The sequence below is a fragment of the Melospiza georgiana genome, chromosome 12, assembly GCF_028018845.1.
Source record: "Melospiza georgiana isolate bMelGeo1 chromosome 12, bMelGeo1.pri, whole genome shotgun sequence".
NCBI classification, from domain to species: Eukaryota; Metazoa; Chordata; class Aves; order Passeriformes; family Passerellidae; genus Melospiza; species Melospiza georgiana.
In genome coordinates this window covers 15,603,745-15,619,912 of record NC_080441.1, presented here as the reverse complement: position 1 = coordinate 15,619,912, position 16,168 = coordinate 15,603,745, and the positions used below count along the sequence as shown (strand labels likewise).

General features: G+C 49.5%; 2 protein-coding genes across 3 annotated transcripts; both read right to left on the bottom strand.

The window, feature by feature from the left end:
• Window positions 1-2,481: 2,481 nt before the first annotated feature.
• On the bottom strand, window positions 2,482-6,128 carry TMEM35A (transmembrane protein 35A). The gene is made up of 2 exons (XM_058032623.1): window positions 5,816-6,128; window positions 2,482-3,043 (listed from the first exon to the last, which is right to left on the bottom strand). The coding sequence occupies exons 1-2, from the start codon at window positions 5,933-5,935 to the stop codon at window positions 2,657-2,659; spliced, it is 507 nt and encodes a 168-aa protein (XP_057888606.1). The 5' UTR covers window positions 5,936-6,128; the 3' UTR covers window positions 2,482-2,656.
• Window positions 6,129-7,142: 1,014 nt separating this feature from the next.
• Window positions 7,143-13,812, bottom strand: TRMT2B (tRNA methyltransferase 2 homolog B). Of its 2 annotated transcripts, XM_058032711.1 has the most exons (12): window positions 13,631-13,812; window positions 12,862-12,916; window positions 12,293-12,412; window positions 11,774-11,873; window positions 11,557-11,627; window positions 10,955-11,101; window positions 10,739-10,833; window positions 10,013-10,227; window positions 9,812-9,913; window positions 9,517-9,636; window positions 8,537-8,636; window positions 7,143-7,985 (listed from the first exon to the last, which is right to left on the bottom strand). In XM_058032711.1, exons 1-12 carry the CDS (start codon window positions 13,786-13,788, stop codon window positions 7,859-7,861), a joined length of 1,410 nt encoding a protein of 469 aa, XP_057888694.1. In that variant the 5' UTR covers window positions 13,789-13,812; the 3' UTR covers window positions 7,143-7,858. The 2 variants fall into 2 exon arrangements, with proteins under 2 accessions (XP_057888694.1, XP_057888693.1); XM_058032710.1 differs by lacking the exon at window positions 7,143-7,985 and having other exon boundaries at window positions 8,555-9,636.
• Window positions 13,813-16,168: the final 2,356 nt, after the last annotated feature.

Genomic DNA, 16,168 nt, shown 5'->3' with positions numbered 1-16,168 from the left:
GCCGCCCACCAGCTCCAACCGTTCCTGCATTCAAACCCTGCCGCCACCGCCCGCACATGCGCACCGAGCACCTGTGGTCCCGCCCATCCGCACAGCTGCGCATGCGCAGCACCGCCACAGCGTGGGGTGGGCCGGAATGACGGCGGCGCTTCCGCCCTTCCTGCGCCGGGCACCTCTGCGCATGCGCAGTGCGTGGAGGGCGGGAACTCGCCGTGAGGGGTTGAGTCTCTGCCTTCAGTGTGTCCGCGTCCCTCGGGGTGGGAGCGGCAGCCTAAGGCTACGTTTTAAAATAGAGAGGCGGGGAAAAAAAGGCACAAATAAAGCGAAGCAGTAACCCCGAGGCCGAGCGGAATGAAACAGAAAAAAAGAATTAAAGGGAAAAAAAAAAAAAGGAAGAGTAAAATGGCATCGAGGTCTTAGAGAAAGAGCGGATCTGTTCTTGTCACTTCCAGCGTGCACAGATGGCTGGAAGAGTCCAAAAATAGCTGTTTAATGCTGGGGGGCAGTGACAGAGGTCAGCCCGCTAAGATAAATACAGAATTCGTGTTACTGGGCTCCCAAGATGAGTTATCTCGCTCTGTAACAAAGAACGTGCAGCCGCTGCTGCGGGTCAGTTGTTCATTTCCATGCAAATGTGAAAAAAGGGGTTTTTTAGTAGTCACTGAACAGTCTGAAGCTTTTACAGAGATAGGCTTTGTTCCATGGGATGCTTTATTATTATCATCTCTACAAGCTCCAGTGAGGAATATTACAAAAGATAAACACAACAATTGTTCCCAAAGGTTTCCTGGGCTGGATGCCCAGGTGAAAGGGCTGCAGCAGTTCAGTCGTGTTTCCTGGGAATGCATAGCATGGTGTGGCTTTGAGTTGGTGGTATTTTTATTTGGTTTTGAATTAAAACACAATTAATAACCTGTCGGGGCATGGTAGTTAAAGCATCTTTTGGGAAGTAAAGGAAATTCTGTGTATATATTTTGGATGAACTTGAGATAGTCTGTGAAGATGAGAAGCAGGTGAAAAGAACCTGCTGGTTCCTTTGCTCAGGGTGCACATCTGATAAAAGAGATTTAGTCCATCTGGAGCTCTGGGAGGTGGCTTTTTCAGCATATGTATGTATATTTTGCTGCTAAAACAGATGCAGCTATATATATATATACACACACATATAGGGCTGCATCTGTTTTAGCAGCAAAATTCAGGAGAAAACTGTATGAACATTCATCACCAATTTTTATAGAGATACAATGCTGACAGTTTACTGGAGTTGCCTTTTCTCACTGCTGCACTGAACTGTAGCAGAACTTTATTTGAGGCTGTTTCGGTAAAATACCCAAATGTCTCTTTTAATTATCTGTGGTTATTAATATAAAACCAAGTAGAATTTCTCTGACTTCCACTCTGCATCACATTGTCTCTCAAATTGCCTGACATGATTCTGCCCATTTTAGGTGGAGTTTTTGACCAGAGGGAAATGTTTTCAGACACATCTCTCAAATAAATTTGTTTCTGTAAAGACATTTTTCTCCAAATTTCAAAAAGTTTATTTTTGTGACTAATTAAAAAAAAAAAAAAGAAATAAAAAAAAAACTGAGAACAGACAAACATTAAGAAAACCAGACAAATTTCAGAGGTAACACATGCTCTGTATGACACTCTAAGATTTCAGATACAACACAGGGATTCAGGCTCTGTAACAGGACTTATCCCAGCTCACTGAGGCTGTATGTGGGATGAGCAGTGAGGTACTGCAATTGTTCAGACCCTCATCTATCAGAAATAAACAGCAATTCTATAAAGTCACAGTAGCTGTGGGGGGAGGAAAAAATGAACTTGCAGGCAACTGGGGAGCACAATGCTACTTGCCAACATCAGAGAGATACTTTGGAGTTCTTTGGGCAGTTCTCCTCCCCATCCCATCTTCTCTGCCAAGCCAAGAAGGGTAAAGAGATGCCACTGCCTTGTGTGAAGCAGGCAAAAAAAACCCTACTGTTATCAGGCCATTGTCCCAGTTTTGGAGCCTCTGCACAGAAATCAAAGAAGATGTAAACAGAGCATCCCATGTTTTCTCTGGATAAGCATTCCATAGAAAGGACTGGGCACAGAGGCAGCAAAGCCCAAGGAACCCCTCTCTCCAACACAGCAAACAGCACTTTTTTGGTAACAGGGTCCCTTTTACCCCTTAACCATGGAAAGGGAAGTGCAGATGTGTGTGTGGGGCAGCACAGGGACACTGCTCATGGCCTGGCAGCAGCAGCACCAGGCCAGCTCTGCTGCTGCTCAGGACCATGTGCCCACTGCAGCAGTGCCAGGGTGGCCTGAGTGCCTGCCCAGATGAGGGGTCTCAGGCTGGTTTGCAGCTCCTGCTGAGGCCAGCACTGCTCCAGCTGGGTTGCTGACTGCCTTCAAGCTGTCCCTGTGGAAGCTAGCTTGTGTTTTTCTACATTACAGGGCAGCAGCAAAAGCAAGACTACAGTGTAGACATACCTTGTATCTCTCAGACCCCAAGCGCAACTTTATTTAGACAGACAGACAAAAAAAAAAAAAAAAAAAAAAAAAAAAAAAAAAAAAAAAGCAAGTAGGTAAATAAAAACCAAATTTTCTGGGTGAGTTTGGAGAGAGCTGCCTCGAGGGTCCGTGTTTCCTCACATGCACTCAGCTAGGATACCTTCACTTTGCCTTTCTCGGGAGCTGCTTCATGGATGAGTGGCTGCTCATCGCCGTTCACCGACAGCATCCTCTTGTCGGGCGGCAGCTCCTCGGGCTGCCGGGCGATCAGCAGGCGGCAGGTGAGCAGGATCCCAAACACCAGGGCGTGGGCATAGCGCTTCAGGGGGTCCCCCACCAGCTGGTGGAAGAAGAGCACGGCCAGCACCAGGAGCAGGAGCAGGAAGTTGGCCACGTCCTTGGGGCGACCAGGCACCAGTGTCATGACAATGCCGCACGCCACTTCCAGGGCGCCGATGCTCTTGCGGAGCAGGATGGAGCTGACTCCCATCTTCTTGAGCATGGGCAGGGCCCGCACGTAGCTTTTGTATGCTCGTTTCTGGAACCAAGCAGCCAAGGACATCGTGTGAGAAAGGGAAGGCAAAGGTGACTTCCATTGAAACAGATTGATGTGCAACACGATCTAAAAATTATTTCAATTGTCACAGACCCCTCTGGCACAATACCCAATCTGTAAAGCTTCTGTTTGGGGGTATATTAAACCATCAATCTGCAATTCCACCTCTCTGAGCTGTTGTCTCTTCACTGGAAAACAGTTCTGCAACCTCTCATCCATCTTTGGAACTACAACCAGGCCAGGTGTACCTTACCCCAAAATCTGAGGTTCTGATTGCTGGAATTAGTAGTGCAGAACCCTGTTATTAAAACAAACCTCTTTCTAAGAGTACCTTGTGCTTTAAAATTGACTAATACACCAAATCCCTCCAAAGCCAAAGCACAACAAGTAAATACAAGTCTCTTTCTACTCCAAAGCAACTTACAATATTCCAAAGCAACTTACAGTAGATATGGGCAATGCAGGCTTAGGGTGGGACTAAACATCAAAGCTGAGATTCACCAGTCCTATCCTGTCCTTACATACCTTTATGAACCTTTCTTTCCTCAGGTGAAAGCAAGCTGACATTTGACATTTTTGTTATGCTGGATTTAGAAGCAGTGTAAACTGCATGTCTCAGCCTGCTTACACAGCTGCCTTATTCTTTTGGGTAGAAAACCAACTTTTGTCCTTACACATGTCTAGGTTCTTGCATTTGAACATGAGGTGCTGGGGGCCTCACTGTTTCGTTTGTTTTTTGTTTTTCTCTTTTTGTTTTGCAATCAAGTATTTCCTTTATAAATATATATTTTAATAAGGCTCCTATATTCAGTGTGATACACTGAAATTATTTCCACTTATACTTGAGAATAATATCCCTGAAGACATTCTTGCTATTGTGTTTTCAGTGTGAGGGAAATGGAAGCCAAATCTCAGTTACAGGATTGTTCAGCTCTCACAGGCACTGATCAGACTGTGGATTTACTTCCATACAATTTTGGAAACCTACATTACAGTCATACAGAACTTTCCCACGTCTCCATAGATTTTGATGCTTCCTTCTGAGAGGAACTGATACTTCACAGGTGGTTAAAAAATATCCAGCATTGTCATTTTTGCTACAAAATAACTAAAGATCTTGTGACACATTTACTCCAAGTGTTTGTATTGTAAGGATGTATTTTAAACCATCAGTGACTAAAACATCAGAACAGAGTATTTTTAAACAGTTGTGAAAAATACTACATTTTTAAGAAATGCACTATAAGCATGTCCTAGAGTACTCTAGTATTTTAGGTATTTTAATAGGCAAGCTAACGTGTTTTCTGCCAAATGAAAAACTACAAGTTTGGTGGTCAGAGGTTCTCTGTTTGCTGGGGGCAAAAAGCCATCCTTATGGATTAGCAAGGTCAGGTTTTCCCTGTCTGCATGACCTGACAGACCACCACAGCATGCAGCCCAACAAATGCAGGAGAGCCTAATGAGCCATGAATATGTAACATGAATATGGAGTATGAAGAATAATGGTGCTGCCTAATGTCTGCTTTATAAAACCAGAGATCATTCCTACCTGTAGGCCTGACTCTTGATAAAGTAGAAGGGGACACAGAAGTGAAATATTTTACAGAGCAAGCATTTTGCAAGGCTCCTAAAGTCTCTGTGCTTTTTTTTTTTTTTTTTTTTTTTTCTGTAGCAGAAGCTTAAGAGCTTTGTTTTCTAGGGGTTTTACCTCATGTGTCTCTTGCCCATGAATTACTTCTTGGGGATTTTCCTCTGTGAGATCCCTGTGCTGGGCTGCAGACTAAGCACTGCAATTCAGACGTTATTTGAGAGCTAAGGAAAAGCAGCTGGGCAGGTGGAGCAAAGGGAGAGAACAGAATGTGCTGGAAACTTCCAGCACTATTTTTTTTTTAAGGGCACAAAAATTATAGTAATCTTTTCAACCACCACAATGAATAATTGGGAAAGGGGGTGGGGGGGAGCAGGATAATAAATAAACACAGATGAGGAAGCAAAATGTGGCAGCCAATCCCTCACCTGCCTGCAGCTCACAGAGCTCTGCAGCAGGGCTGGCCCTGAGCAGAGAGGAGCATAAACCAGTTCACCAGGTGAGAAATGCACAAGTGACTTCTCTGTCCTCTCCTCACCCCTTTCCTCTTAGGCAAGAGGGGGAGAAGCTCATTTCCCAGGCCAAAGAGAATAATAAGAAGACTATTAATAATACCTCCCTCTGCCAGCTAAGAATCTCAAGCTTTTCACAGTCATTAATTAATCCCTGCACAAGTCTGATGAGGTAGGGACAGCCAGTGCCATTATCCTTGCTTTAAAGCATGGAATTTTGAGGATGAACATCTGCCACAGCAGGCATCTGCTTTTCCCACCCCCATCCAGTGGATAGGTTTCCCCTCGGGGATCAGCTGTCCCTGCTGCACGTCTGGCACTCCTGCAGGCCTTGTTTTTCCAGCCCCTTGTGTCCCCATCTCCTGCAGGCCGTGTGTGCTGTGCCACCCCATCCCCGCCTCTCCTCCCCATCCTTTTCCACCGGAGGTTTCTCCGTGGATGGGCTCAGCCGGAGCCAGGCGAGGGCTGCCAGGATACCCTGGGCACTGCGTTTTATTGGCTTCCCTCCATGTCGATCAAGCAATGAGTCAGATCAGCTTCTTCCTCCTCCTGGCCTCGCTCGGGGTCCCAGGGCAGTCACCCCCTGCGTCCCCCCTGCTCCTGCTGCAAGGCGGGAGAGCCCCACAGCAGCTCCCTGCGTGCTGCCCGACTTACCATCTCATTGTAGGCATCCCTGCTGAGCCGGGGCGTCAGCTTGATCGTCCCCATAAAGACGAAGAAGAGCCCCAGGGCCACCGAGAGGGCGACGATGGTGATGGTCCTGGGAGATGCCATGGAGCCGCAGGGATCCGCTCCTAGCGAGGCCTTGTGGCTCCGGCTGGCAGCCCGGGTGGGAGGGAGTCCGTCACCATTGAAGGCTGTAGGAATAAAGCTGCAGAGGCAGGAGGATGACAGCGGGAGGGGATCCAGCCTCCTCCACTCGGCAACCCCTGGGTCCTAAAGCCCTGCAGCCAGCGACAGGCGGCTCCAGCGCCGGAGCGCAAGGGGAACTCATCCATCCTCTTGTTTCCTTGCGTGCTCCACAAATCGCCCACAGAAAGCCGAAACTGAGGCAATTCTGGGGATGTGGGATGGCAGCCAAAGGCAGAGCACAGTCATTCCTTAGTGGGAAAACGAGGACATGTTAGCAGAGGGCACAGGAGTAACGTGCTTTGGAGGAGAAGTGGGCTGGGGTCTCTTGTACAGAGAGAACATTCCGTTTCAGATATTAAAACTACATAGCAAACAACATATTGCTTCATATATTTGCACCAGGAAAGAAAAAGAAGTGTTTTGTCCCTGTGGCTCTCCTGGAACCTGATGCTCAAAAAGGAAGATGAGGCCATTTGTGTCACCTTGATAAAACCTATCCTGTATGATCAGCTATCCACAGGCTGGTGGAAAGGTTTTCTGATCCTCTGGTACTTTTTGATTTAAAGTTATTGTCTCCCCTGCAATTATGCAACAAATTTCCTTTTGACCAAAACCTAGTGGAAATCTATTCAGATCTCATAGTGAGAAACCAAGGTGTAATTGCAAAGAACAGGACTGCTGGAATATTGCATCCTTTGTATAGAATGAAAGCAAGAGGCTGCAACAGTGTGTAAAAACCTACACTCATGGGATAGTACAAAAGTGACACTTCCTCTGCCTGTCAGGAATCTCATCATCACTCCCTTTATGGTGCAGTAATTCTTAAATCCTAAACACATGTATTTTGACCCCCATGGTTTGAGAAATGGTTGCTGTTATTATTCAAAGCTGAGGTCTGGAATTAAAAGTCTGAAAAATACAGGCACCTCTCCCAGTTTCCTTGGGAGTTTTTCAGCCTTGACTCCAAACATTCTGGGACTCACACAACACGAGGGAACTCTGCTCACTCAGACTCCCCTCCCCATTACAGCAGCTCCATCTCTGGAAGAGCTGGAGAAATAAAACATTGTAAGCAGGACAGGACACATACAAAACAGAAGAAAAATTTTAATTAGCTATAGCAGAACATCCTGAAAAGGAAAAACATTGCAGCTGACATTTTCTCAGGGCACTTCATATTTAGGCATCAGAAATCATTAGTGGAGAAGGGGGAGGCAGATGTGAAAAGAGAGACACTGAAATCTGTTCTCTTTATTTTGTTTTATAGAAAATCTCATTGTCCAAGCTGGTGCCTCCTCTAGGCAGGGATCCCAACAAGGGAATCCCTAAGTTTTCATACTCTTCCAACCTAAATGTCCCACAACAGCTCTGACCAGTGGAAAATAAGAGTCTGGTGTCTTCTCATTGCTCATTGGTTTGTGCAGAGTCTGTGGTTGAGAAGCCAGGGCCGTGTCCTTTGTTAGGCACAAGGTCAGCGCCCATTCACGGCTCCTTGCCTGGGGCTCCAGTGATTTCCAACTATCCAGGGCACAACTTGCAGCTCGATCACCGAGCTACAGATTCCTCACCGCAGGGAAGGGTCTTTTCCAGGCTGCTTTAACCAGCAGCCCAAGGTTTGCAGGGGAAGGAAGGGTGATGAAATGCTACAGGGAACCTTTTCACCCCAGAAATCCAAGTAGTTTTTTACAGAACAGTATTGCTAGGCAACCCAAACTAAGAGAAAAAACAAAATTATTTATTTTTATACAACTTCACAGAAAATAAATTAAAATCCTAACTACACTGGCTCTTCAGGACAGGAGGATGTTGCTCCCCAAGCTCTCAGAGCTCATTCCTGCCTCCTTGTCAGCGGGTGAACAGCAGCACCAGCTCACAATGAACAGTGTGAGGAAACATGTCAAAAGGAATAGCCATCACAGGGGCAAATGGCTCCCCTGCTAGCTTCTTCCGTGGGTCAGGTGGGCAGCACAGCCTGTGGAAAGCAAAGAGCATCCATTAGACCAGCAGCAGAAGCCTTCCCACCACTGGTATCACAATGCAAGGGGACCCACAAAGGAGACATCATGTGTTTGACAAACATTCCTCAGAATCTGCAGCTGACACTGGCAGAGGTGTGGAACCATCAATACTGAATCCCCAACCAGCTCTGAAGACCTCAGGGACAAGCTGAATAGTCAGTGGCAAGTCAGACACAATTTTCAGTTTTGCACTGCCCTTATGGCTGCCTGCAGACAGATTTATCACCTGGGTGTACCCCAGCTAAGGGCTGAGCAGATAAAGCTACATGATTAACCCCTAAGCAGGTGACAAATCCTTTTTCTTGATAAAGGGCCAACCTTCCTGCAGTGAACCCCATGGACCAGAGTCTGCATCTCACATCCAGATGTGCTTTTTTTTCCCAGAGGGGTGCACAGTGTGCCATGTTTGAATTATTCTATTTCTATTTTCTATTTCTATTCCTCACTGATGCCTTGTTTGGACTTAACAGGGTCTGTCATTGAGAGAGAGGAGGCGAGTGCTCACTCGAGGAAGTTCCTCATGGCTTCCCCCTCTGGCTTGCAGGAGATGTAGAGCAGCCTGCGGATGGCGCTGCAGTTCCGGATGGCTCGAACGACCCTGTAGTCTGCAAACACAAACAGCCTGCTTTCCCTCCACCCCCTGAGCTCTGCAGCAGGAATGACTGCACAGCACCACAGAACTGTCAAAAATACAGATGCTTATTCTGCCATGTTCTGTCTCAGATGAAGTCTCTCAGGAGGCCACGGGTGTGACCCACACTGCTGACAGCTCAGCCAGGTTGGCAGGCAGGGCAGAGCAATGGGAGTAGTCCCTCTGCTTCCCATGAAAGAAAAAGTGTTAATTAAGCAAAGGCATATAAACCCTTCCACACACACTTGTGAGAGTGCATCTGGGCACCAGGACAGTGTGTGACTTCCCAGTACACACTCCAGGGGAGACCACTGAGACAGACTGAGGGCTGGGTTGTTCAGCCTGGGGAAAAGAAGGTAAGCAAGGATACATTTACTACCTTCAGGAACCTCATGGGGCACTACAGATAACTGAGAATCTTCTCAAAGGGGCATGAGAAGCAATAGATGTATGGCAGCAAGGGAAAACCCTGATTAAATATATTAGGGAAAATATTTTCAGGAGAGGGGATACACCCTTGGAGAAATTCAACCCTCAGCTAGACTTTACATCCCTATGCAACCTCATCCAACTCTGAAGTTGGCCTTGCTATAGTTGGGAGATTACACCACAAACCTCCAGAGGTCCCTTCTCTCTTAAATAATTGTGTGAGCCTGTGAAAGATGGAAAAAGGATTAGAGCTAAAGAGGAAGCATGAAGGCACTGAAAACAGCAGACAGAGAATTTAGCTGCTGTCAGTAACAAGAAACAAGAGACTAAACAAGGGAAGGGTTTGGAGCCAGTATAACAGGTCCCACAGAACTTGTTCAAAGCTCTCTGTTTACAAGATGAAAACAAATAGCATTTTCTCTCACGTAGGCCAGCCCGAGAAGGGTTCACCACAGCAACAAGCGGTCGGGCATCCTCCCACGATGCCAGGAGCTGTGGTAACACAGCCTCTGCCTTTCCACTGTGAAACTCACAGTTTGAGATCCCTGTGAAACAAAAAAGCAGCCACATGAACTGAGTCTCACCAAGAGCTGGGTATAACATGATATTCACACACTCTTTGCTGTGTGAAAGTAACTGGTTAGGGTCCCTCTGCTCACTTCTACTCTAGTTTTTCAGCATTTAGTTTGAAACTTTTTGCCACAGCGAGTTTGAACTCACCATTGAATGCTGCATTCCACTCAGCATCCTCTACTGCCTTTTCCACCACCTCGACACCAATAACCTTGGACACTCGGTGAGCCAGAGAGAGACCAATTGTGCCTGGAAACAGGGGAAACAAAAATTCCCCATACACTCATGCTGAAGAAACAGGTGAGCATCAGCTGTGGAATGCAAAGCTCTGGGAGCCCAGGAGCCCACCTGTTCCACAGCAGATGTCAAGGAGCACAGTGTCCCCAGCAGCCTGGCAGAGCTCCCCGACTGCCTGGTACAGAAGCTCTGCCCCAGCCGTGTTGACCTGGAAGAAGGCGTCCGGGGAGATGCGGAACCTGAGGCCGAGCAGCTCCTCGGAGATGTGCGGTGCCCCGTGCAGGAGCTGGTACGGGGACTGCTCGTGGGAGCAGCGTGTCATGGTGCTGCCAGGGCACACAAAAAACAGCTGTGAGAAGGCAGCAGAGGGGAGCTGCTTTCCATTCCTATGGGCAGCAGAGGATGGTTCTTCCCCTCATCAGCTTATATTTCATGTGAGCCTTTCAACGAGATTAAAGTATCTGGATTCTTTGTAAGGGATCTGTGACTTGCACAGATTCATTAAAAGGATCAAAATTACTTAGCAGAAGGCAGCATTCCTCTGGTCTATTCCCCAGTTTTGTGCTAATGTGATTTACTGTTTTGGGATAATCACTGGAAGTTTTTTCTTTAAGTTTCCCAGACCCATAATTCCCATAAGGCAGAGCCATTGTGTGTTCAAGAAAGTCTGGAAAAATAAAATATGGGGTCATCTTAAAGTCACATCTTCAAGAGAGATGCAAACATCTGTCATTCTCTTCCAGCACTCCCTGAACTGGTGCAATTTGAATTGGGCCAGAAAGGGTAGAAGAAGGAGGTGGCTTTGTTTCCACTCATTCCCCCTGTCGAGGCACTTACCTCTCTTGGAAATAAAGTGAAGTCAAGGCACAGACTGCTCCAGGCCCACTTGTGAAGAACTCCTTCAGCAATGCTTTCTGAGCAGCCAGCGCCTCCTGTCAAGAGTGAGAAAGGAAAAGCTCTTTGGGTACTCTGATTAGAGCCCTCTCCCCAGCACCACAGCCAGCAGGCTCAGCTCAGCCAGATGTGCCTCCTGCCCTGTCCCAAGGTGCTCACCTGGCCCAGCTGCTGGGGGTGGAAGGTGATGATGGCCATGGTGTGGCCACAGCGGCTGGTACGGACCACGAGCTCTCTCCAGTGCCCACCTTCGTGGAAGAGGATGCAGGGGTCCAGGGGGGAGTGACAGATGAACTCCTCATAGCACTGAGGGGAGAGGAAATGGCACCTGTAGTACCACAAAGACAAGTGCCCTGCTCTTAGCCCCCCAGACAGGCAGCCCTTCCACCACTGTGGTCTGCTTTTTCTGTTTGATATCAATGCACTGGCTGAATGCTCCTTCCAGGCTCTTGAAAGACAACACATTTTAATAATTTCAATTTGCAATTCTTATGTATTTTAGTAGACTGGCAGGAATTCATTGTCACTTGGACAATGTGACAATTAACTTCATTACTCAGGATGCTTTATGGGCTGCAATATTGATATATGAGTTTTTATAAATGTATTTATCCATCAACTAGAATCAGGCATGAAAATTTCAGAACATGAAAATGGACTTGAAAACACAGCATCATAACAATTACAGTGTTCTCCCAAGTAAGAGCTATTGGAACCTCTCTATTCCACAGTGAAGGGACAGACATGACTTGTTTATTTACCTGGGCTACTTGTTTATGTTTTGAGGGTATGTTCTCCACATGGTTGGCTTTCACACAGACAATATTCCTTTCTGTAGAGAGATGGACAGGAATTTAATTGCTCTGGTTCAGGGCACGTAAACCATTATAGCATCTGACATGATAAACTGTGGAGAGTCCTTTCCCCATTTCCACAGCCTTCCAGCAGTTTTCTCTGAGTTTCTTGTCCTGCACTGACCTCTGCCAGTTCCCACATACAACCCCACAGTTTTGGGGTTCCCATCTGGTCCTCGGTTCACAGAGAAAGTTGATTTGTTTCGGTAGCCATTAATGATGGGCTGAGAGAGAAAAGAAGGAAAAGCAAAGCCTTGGATTAAAAGAAAAAGCAATGGAGGAAAGCCAAACCCCAGCCTGGTCATTCTGTTGCCAGCATGTGAAGGTGTATGTGAATGGGCAAAACACAGAAACAGAGCTTGGGCACCAGAATCCCAGTACTGCCCCTTGGGCACAAGAAGAGGCTCTCTGTGACAATGGTGACAGGTTTAACAGAGAGGCCTTAGGCACAAAAAAGGGTTCCTAAGCACTGGGCTTATTTCACGCTCAGGCAGTCACAAGCTGCAAAGCACAAGTTAGCAAGGACTGACTCAGGACTGACACATTCTCTGCAGGCAAATTATGCCCCTCAGGAGACTCTTGAGCTGGTGAGGCAGAGACTGTTCATGGCTCAGAGGGAAGAGCATTCCCATGGGACACTCACCGAAGGGACCACGGGCTGCAGAGGACAGCAGAGCCCACCAGGTTTCTGTGCATTGATGCCCAGCTCCTCAAGACGAGATGCCAGTGTCTGCAAAGTCTTCCTCTGGCTTTCATACTTCACCTGCAGAGGAGTTCTAAGGCAGAAACACTCTCACAGGACCACACGATGGTGGGCAGCTCTTCATCACCCACCTCTGAGGAGTCCACCAAGAGGAAAAACTGCAAGTGAAAATATAGCCCCAGAGGAACTCTGCCCTTTTCATAACCACAGCTGCTTGGAGAAACAGGAAGAGTGAAAAATCCTGTGTCTATGATCCCCAAATGCTGGCCTGAAACACTTTGTCTGACCTGAAGCCCAGAGCAGTCCCATAGAGTCCCACTGTGCAAATGCCCATCCTCTGTACTGCCAGGAACCTCCCAGTTCCATCCTTCACAACAACAGGATTAAAGCAGCAGTAAATGGAGTCTGAACAGTTTGCAGCATTAAGTTGCGAAGGAATACTGCTCAAGGGGATAGGAGGGACAACTTGGGCAACACAACAGAGAAAAGTCTGTGTAAACACATCTTACCTGTAGCTGCTCTTGGTAGGGAAGTCTCCACAGTGGTGTCACTGCATTTGCCAACCTGGAAAGCACAAGGCAGTGCCCTCATTCCTGCTGCATAACATCCCTGTCATGGCATCCCTTCATGGGCAGGCCTGTTCTGGTGTGGGCTCTGCACCAAGCAGTGAACACCCAGGGTACCACAGTGGAATGCACAGTTTGTGTGCAGCAGGAGGGAATTTCAAACTGCCCAATCTCACTGACCCGGCCACCCATACAGAAGTGGTGTAGAGATAAACCTCAGAACTTGCCACTATTCATATCCAAAGCAGAACAAGCAAGAACAAAACACATCTAAACTGGTTAAAAAACCCCCAAACATATATATCCTAAAAAGACCCCCAAAACAGAGGTGAGACTGGTATGATTCACACACTCATAACTGACTCTCTGAGCCCATGGGGAACACCACCTCACAGCTGGATAAGTTGCAGCTATTGCTTACCTACGATTTTTGGAGCTGCTTCCAAAGCACCCAGTGCCAACTACTCTGAGATCCAGGACTGCAAATCAAATGGACTATCACTTTTTGCTTGCCAGTTTGGCAACTTATCCGCTCCTTTCCTCTCAGAACTTTTCATTTTTCTTCTCCACTATCCCCTACTCCAGGCAAACGAGCCGAGCCCTGACTCTTCTATTCCTACCGAGTGGAAATAAACCCTGTAACCCACCACATTCGCAGCTGCAGGTGCTCGCTGCTTTGAAAGAACGCTTGGTCATTTTGGAAAAGCCGTACCTCTCCTCCCAGGAAGGCTCTGGCGGGCTGCAGCTCACCCTGGCCTTTTCCTTCCGTGCCCACGGTGTCGCTGTGGTTGTTGTCACCGGGCAGCGCAGGACGAGCGGCGGCGGGCGGAGGCGGCAGCGCGGCGGCCTCAGAACGGAGCACAGAGCCATGGCGGGGGCGAGAGGCTGCGGGGGAGCCGGGCCCGCTCCGGGCGGCACAGGAACCCGCTCCGGGCACCGACACGGCCCCGCTCCGGGCTGCACAGGGCCCCGCTCCGGGCAGTGACAGGAACCCGCTCCGGGCAGCACAGGGCCCCGCTCCGGGCAGTGACAGGGCCCCGCTCCGCTCCGGGCAGCACAGGGATCCGCTCCGGGCACCGACACAGACCCGCTCCGGGCTGCACAGGGCCCCGCTCCGGGCAGTGACAGGGATCCACTCCGGGCTGCACAGGGCCCCGCTCCGGGCAGTGACAGGGATCCGCTCCGGGCGGCACAGGAAGCCGCTCCGGGCACCGACACGGCCCCGCTCCGGGCTGCACAGGGCCCCGCTCCGGGCAGGGACAGGGACCCGCTCCGGGCAGTGACAGGGATCCACTCCGGGCAGCACAGGGACGCGCTCCGTGCAGTTACAGGGCCCGCTCCGGGCAGGATCCGCTCCGGGCAGCACAGGGACCCGCTCCGGGCACCGACAGGGATCCGCTCCGGGCAGCACAGGGACGCGCTCCGTGCAGTTACAGGGCCCGCTCCGGGCAGGGACAGGGACCCGCTCCGGGCAGCACAGGGACCCGCTCCGGGCAGGGACAGGGACCCGCTCCGGGCAGGGACAGGGACCCGCCCCGCTCCGGGCAGCACAGGGATCCGCTCCGGGCACCGACAGGGATCCACTCCGGGCACCAACACGGACCCGCTCCGGGCAGCACAGGGACCCGCTCCGGGCACCAACACGGACCCGCTCCGGGCAGTGACGGATCCGCTCCGGGCACCAACACGGACCCGCTCCGGGCAGCACAGGGATCCGCTCCGGGCACCAACACGGACCCGCTCCGGCCGCGGCACCGGCGGAAGGGGCGCGGTGAGAGCCCCGGGCCCGGCCCCGCTCTCCCCGCCCGACGCTGGGAGGGAGGGCTGAGCTTTCAGCCCTGGTCTCGTCGGACACGGGTAGCGAAGTGTCGCAGCAGCTGCGTGGCCATTGTGAAAAACGCCAATTGTTTTTAGAATTTTAAAAGTTTAATGGTAAAAAAATGGATATAAAAATAGTAATATAATTAGAATAATTAAAAATTTGAACAATTTGGGTTAGGACAGTACGAGACAATAAAAACAAAGAGACAGTCCGGGTCCCTCTTTCTGGGCAAAATAAACCCAAGAAAGGGCCCACGTTAACAGAGGATTAACCCTTAAAAGCAATAGCCTGCTGCATATTCATACATCTCATACATGATGCATAACTTCCATTCAAACAAAGGATTCTGTCTGGTCAGTGTCAACTTCTTCCTCTTAATCCTGATGTCTTCAGGGCTGAGCGAGGCAGGAAGAAGTTCGTTTCTTCTGATAATGGAGTAATAAATTCTCTTTCTCTGAAAGATTTAGGTGTCCTTTGGCTGATATCTCGGTGTGAGTACCTTATCCCACTCTTTGAATAAAGTATCCTACATAGCATAGTTTCTACTTTAACATTATGTTATGTCCTAAAGCTATATTTAACACACTACTTAAGAAAATTAATACAGCATAACTTTCTAACATAATACATATTAATATTTGGGAAAAGCCAATCATAAAATACGTATTTTTCACAGCCCTGCTGAGCTGGCCTGGGACAGACTGAAGGCTCAGTGCCACCTGCCATCGAGCCTGTCCCATGGGATACCCACGACTGCGGTGTGGCTGCCGTGTCACTGCAGTAGTGTACATGTGGTTTATATGGACAGGAGTGCGAGAACGGCCTCTCAGCCAGCCCCGGCCGTGCCTCCAGCAGCTGCTCGGGGAACAGCGGGGACCAGGCAAGCCCAAATGGTCCCATGCCCACTTAATCTCTCCATCACGAAATATTGTCAGCTGGAGATTTTCCAAGTCAGGCGTGGCTTATTTGTTTAGGGACCCCAAGAGTTCTCTTGTCCAAGTGTTTACCTGTCACCCTTTGATGTCACCTAAAATTCCTGCCGCCACAGGTTCTTTGGCCAAGGGGCTCACCCACCCATTGCTACCATTTGGATGAATTGTTCTTCTGTGAACCTGGCTGCTGGGGTTTCCCCCGAGAGCTGCAGAGCCTGGCCCTCTCCCTGCCCGGTCCCGGTCCCCCTTCCCATCCCATCCCATCCCGTTCCGGTGGGGCCGGAGCAGGGCCGCGGGTCCTCCACTCCGCAAGGGGGCGCAACAGGGTTCGGGCCCGCTGCACGCCTGGGGCGCTGCTCGCCGCGCCTGGCCACGCCCCATAGGCGGGGCCTGTGCCCGCATAGCCGCGCCCACCGTGGGCGGTGTCAGCTGGGAGCTCTGTCCGCAGGAGCCGCGCCCTCGCCACGCCCCCTGTCCACGAGCCGCCGGCGCGGGC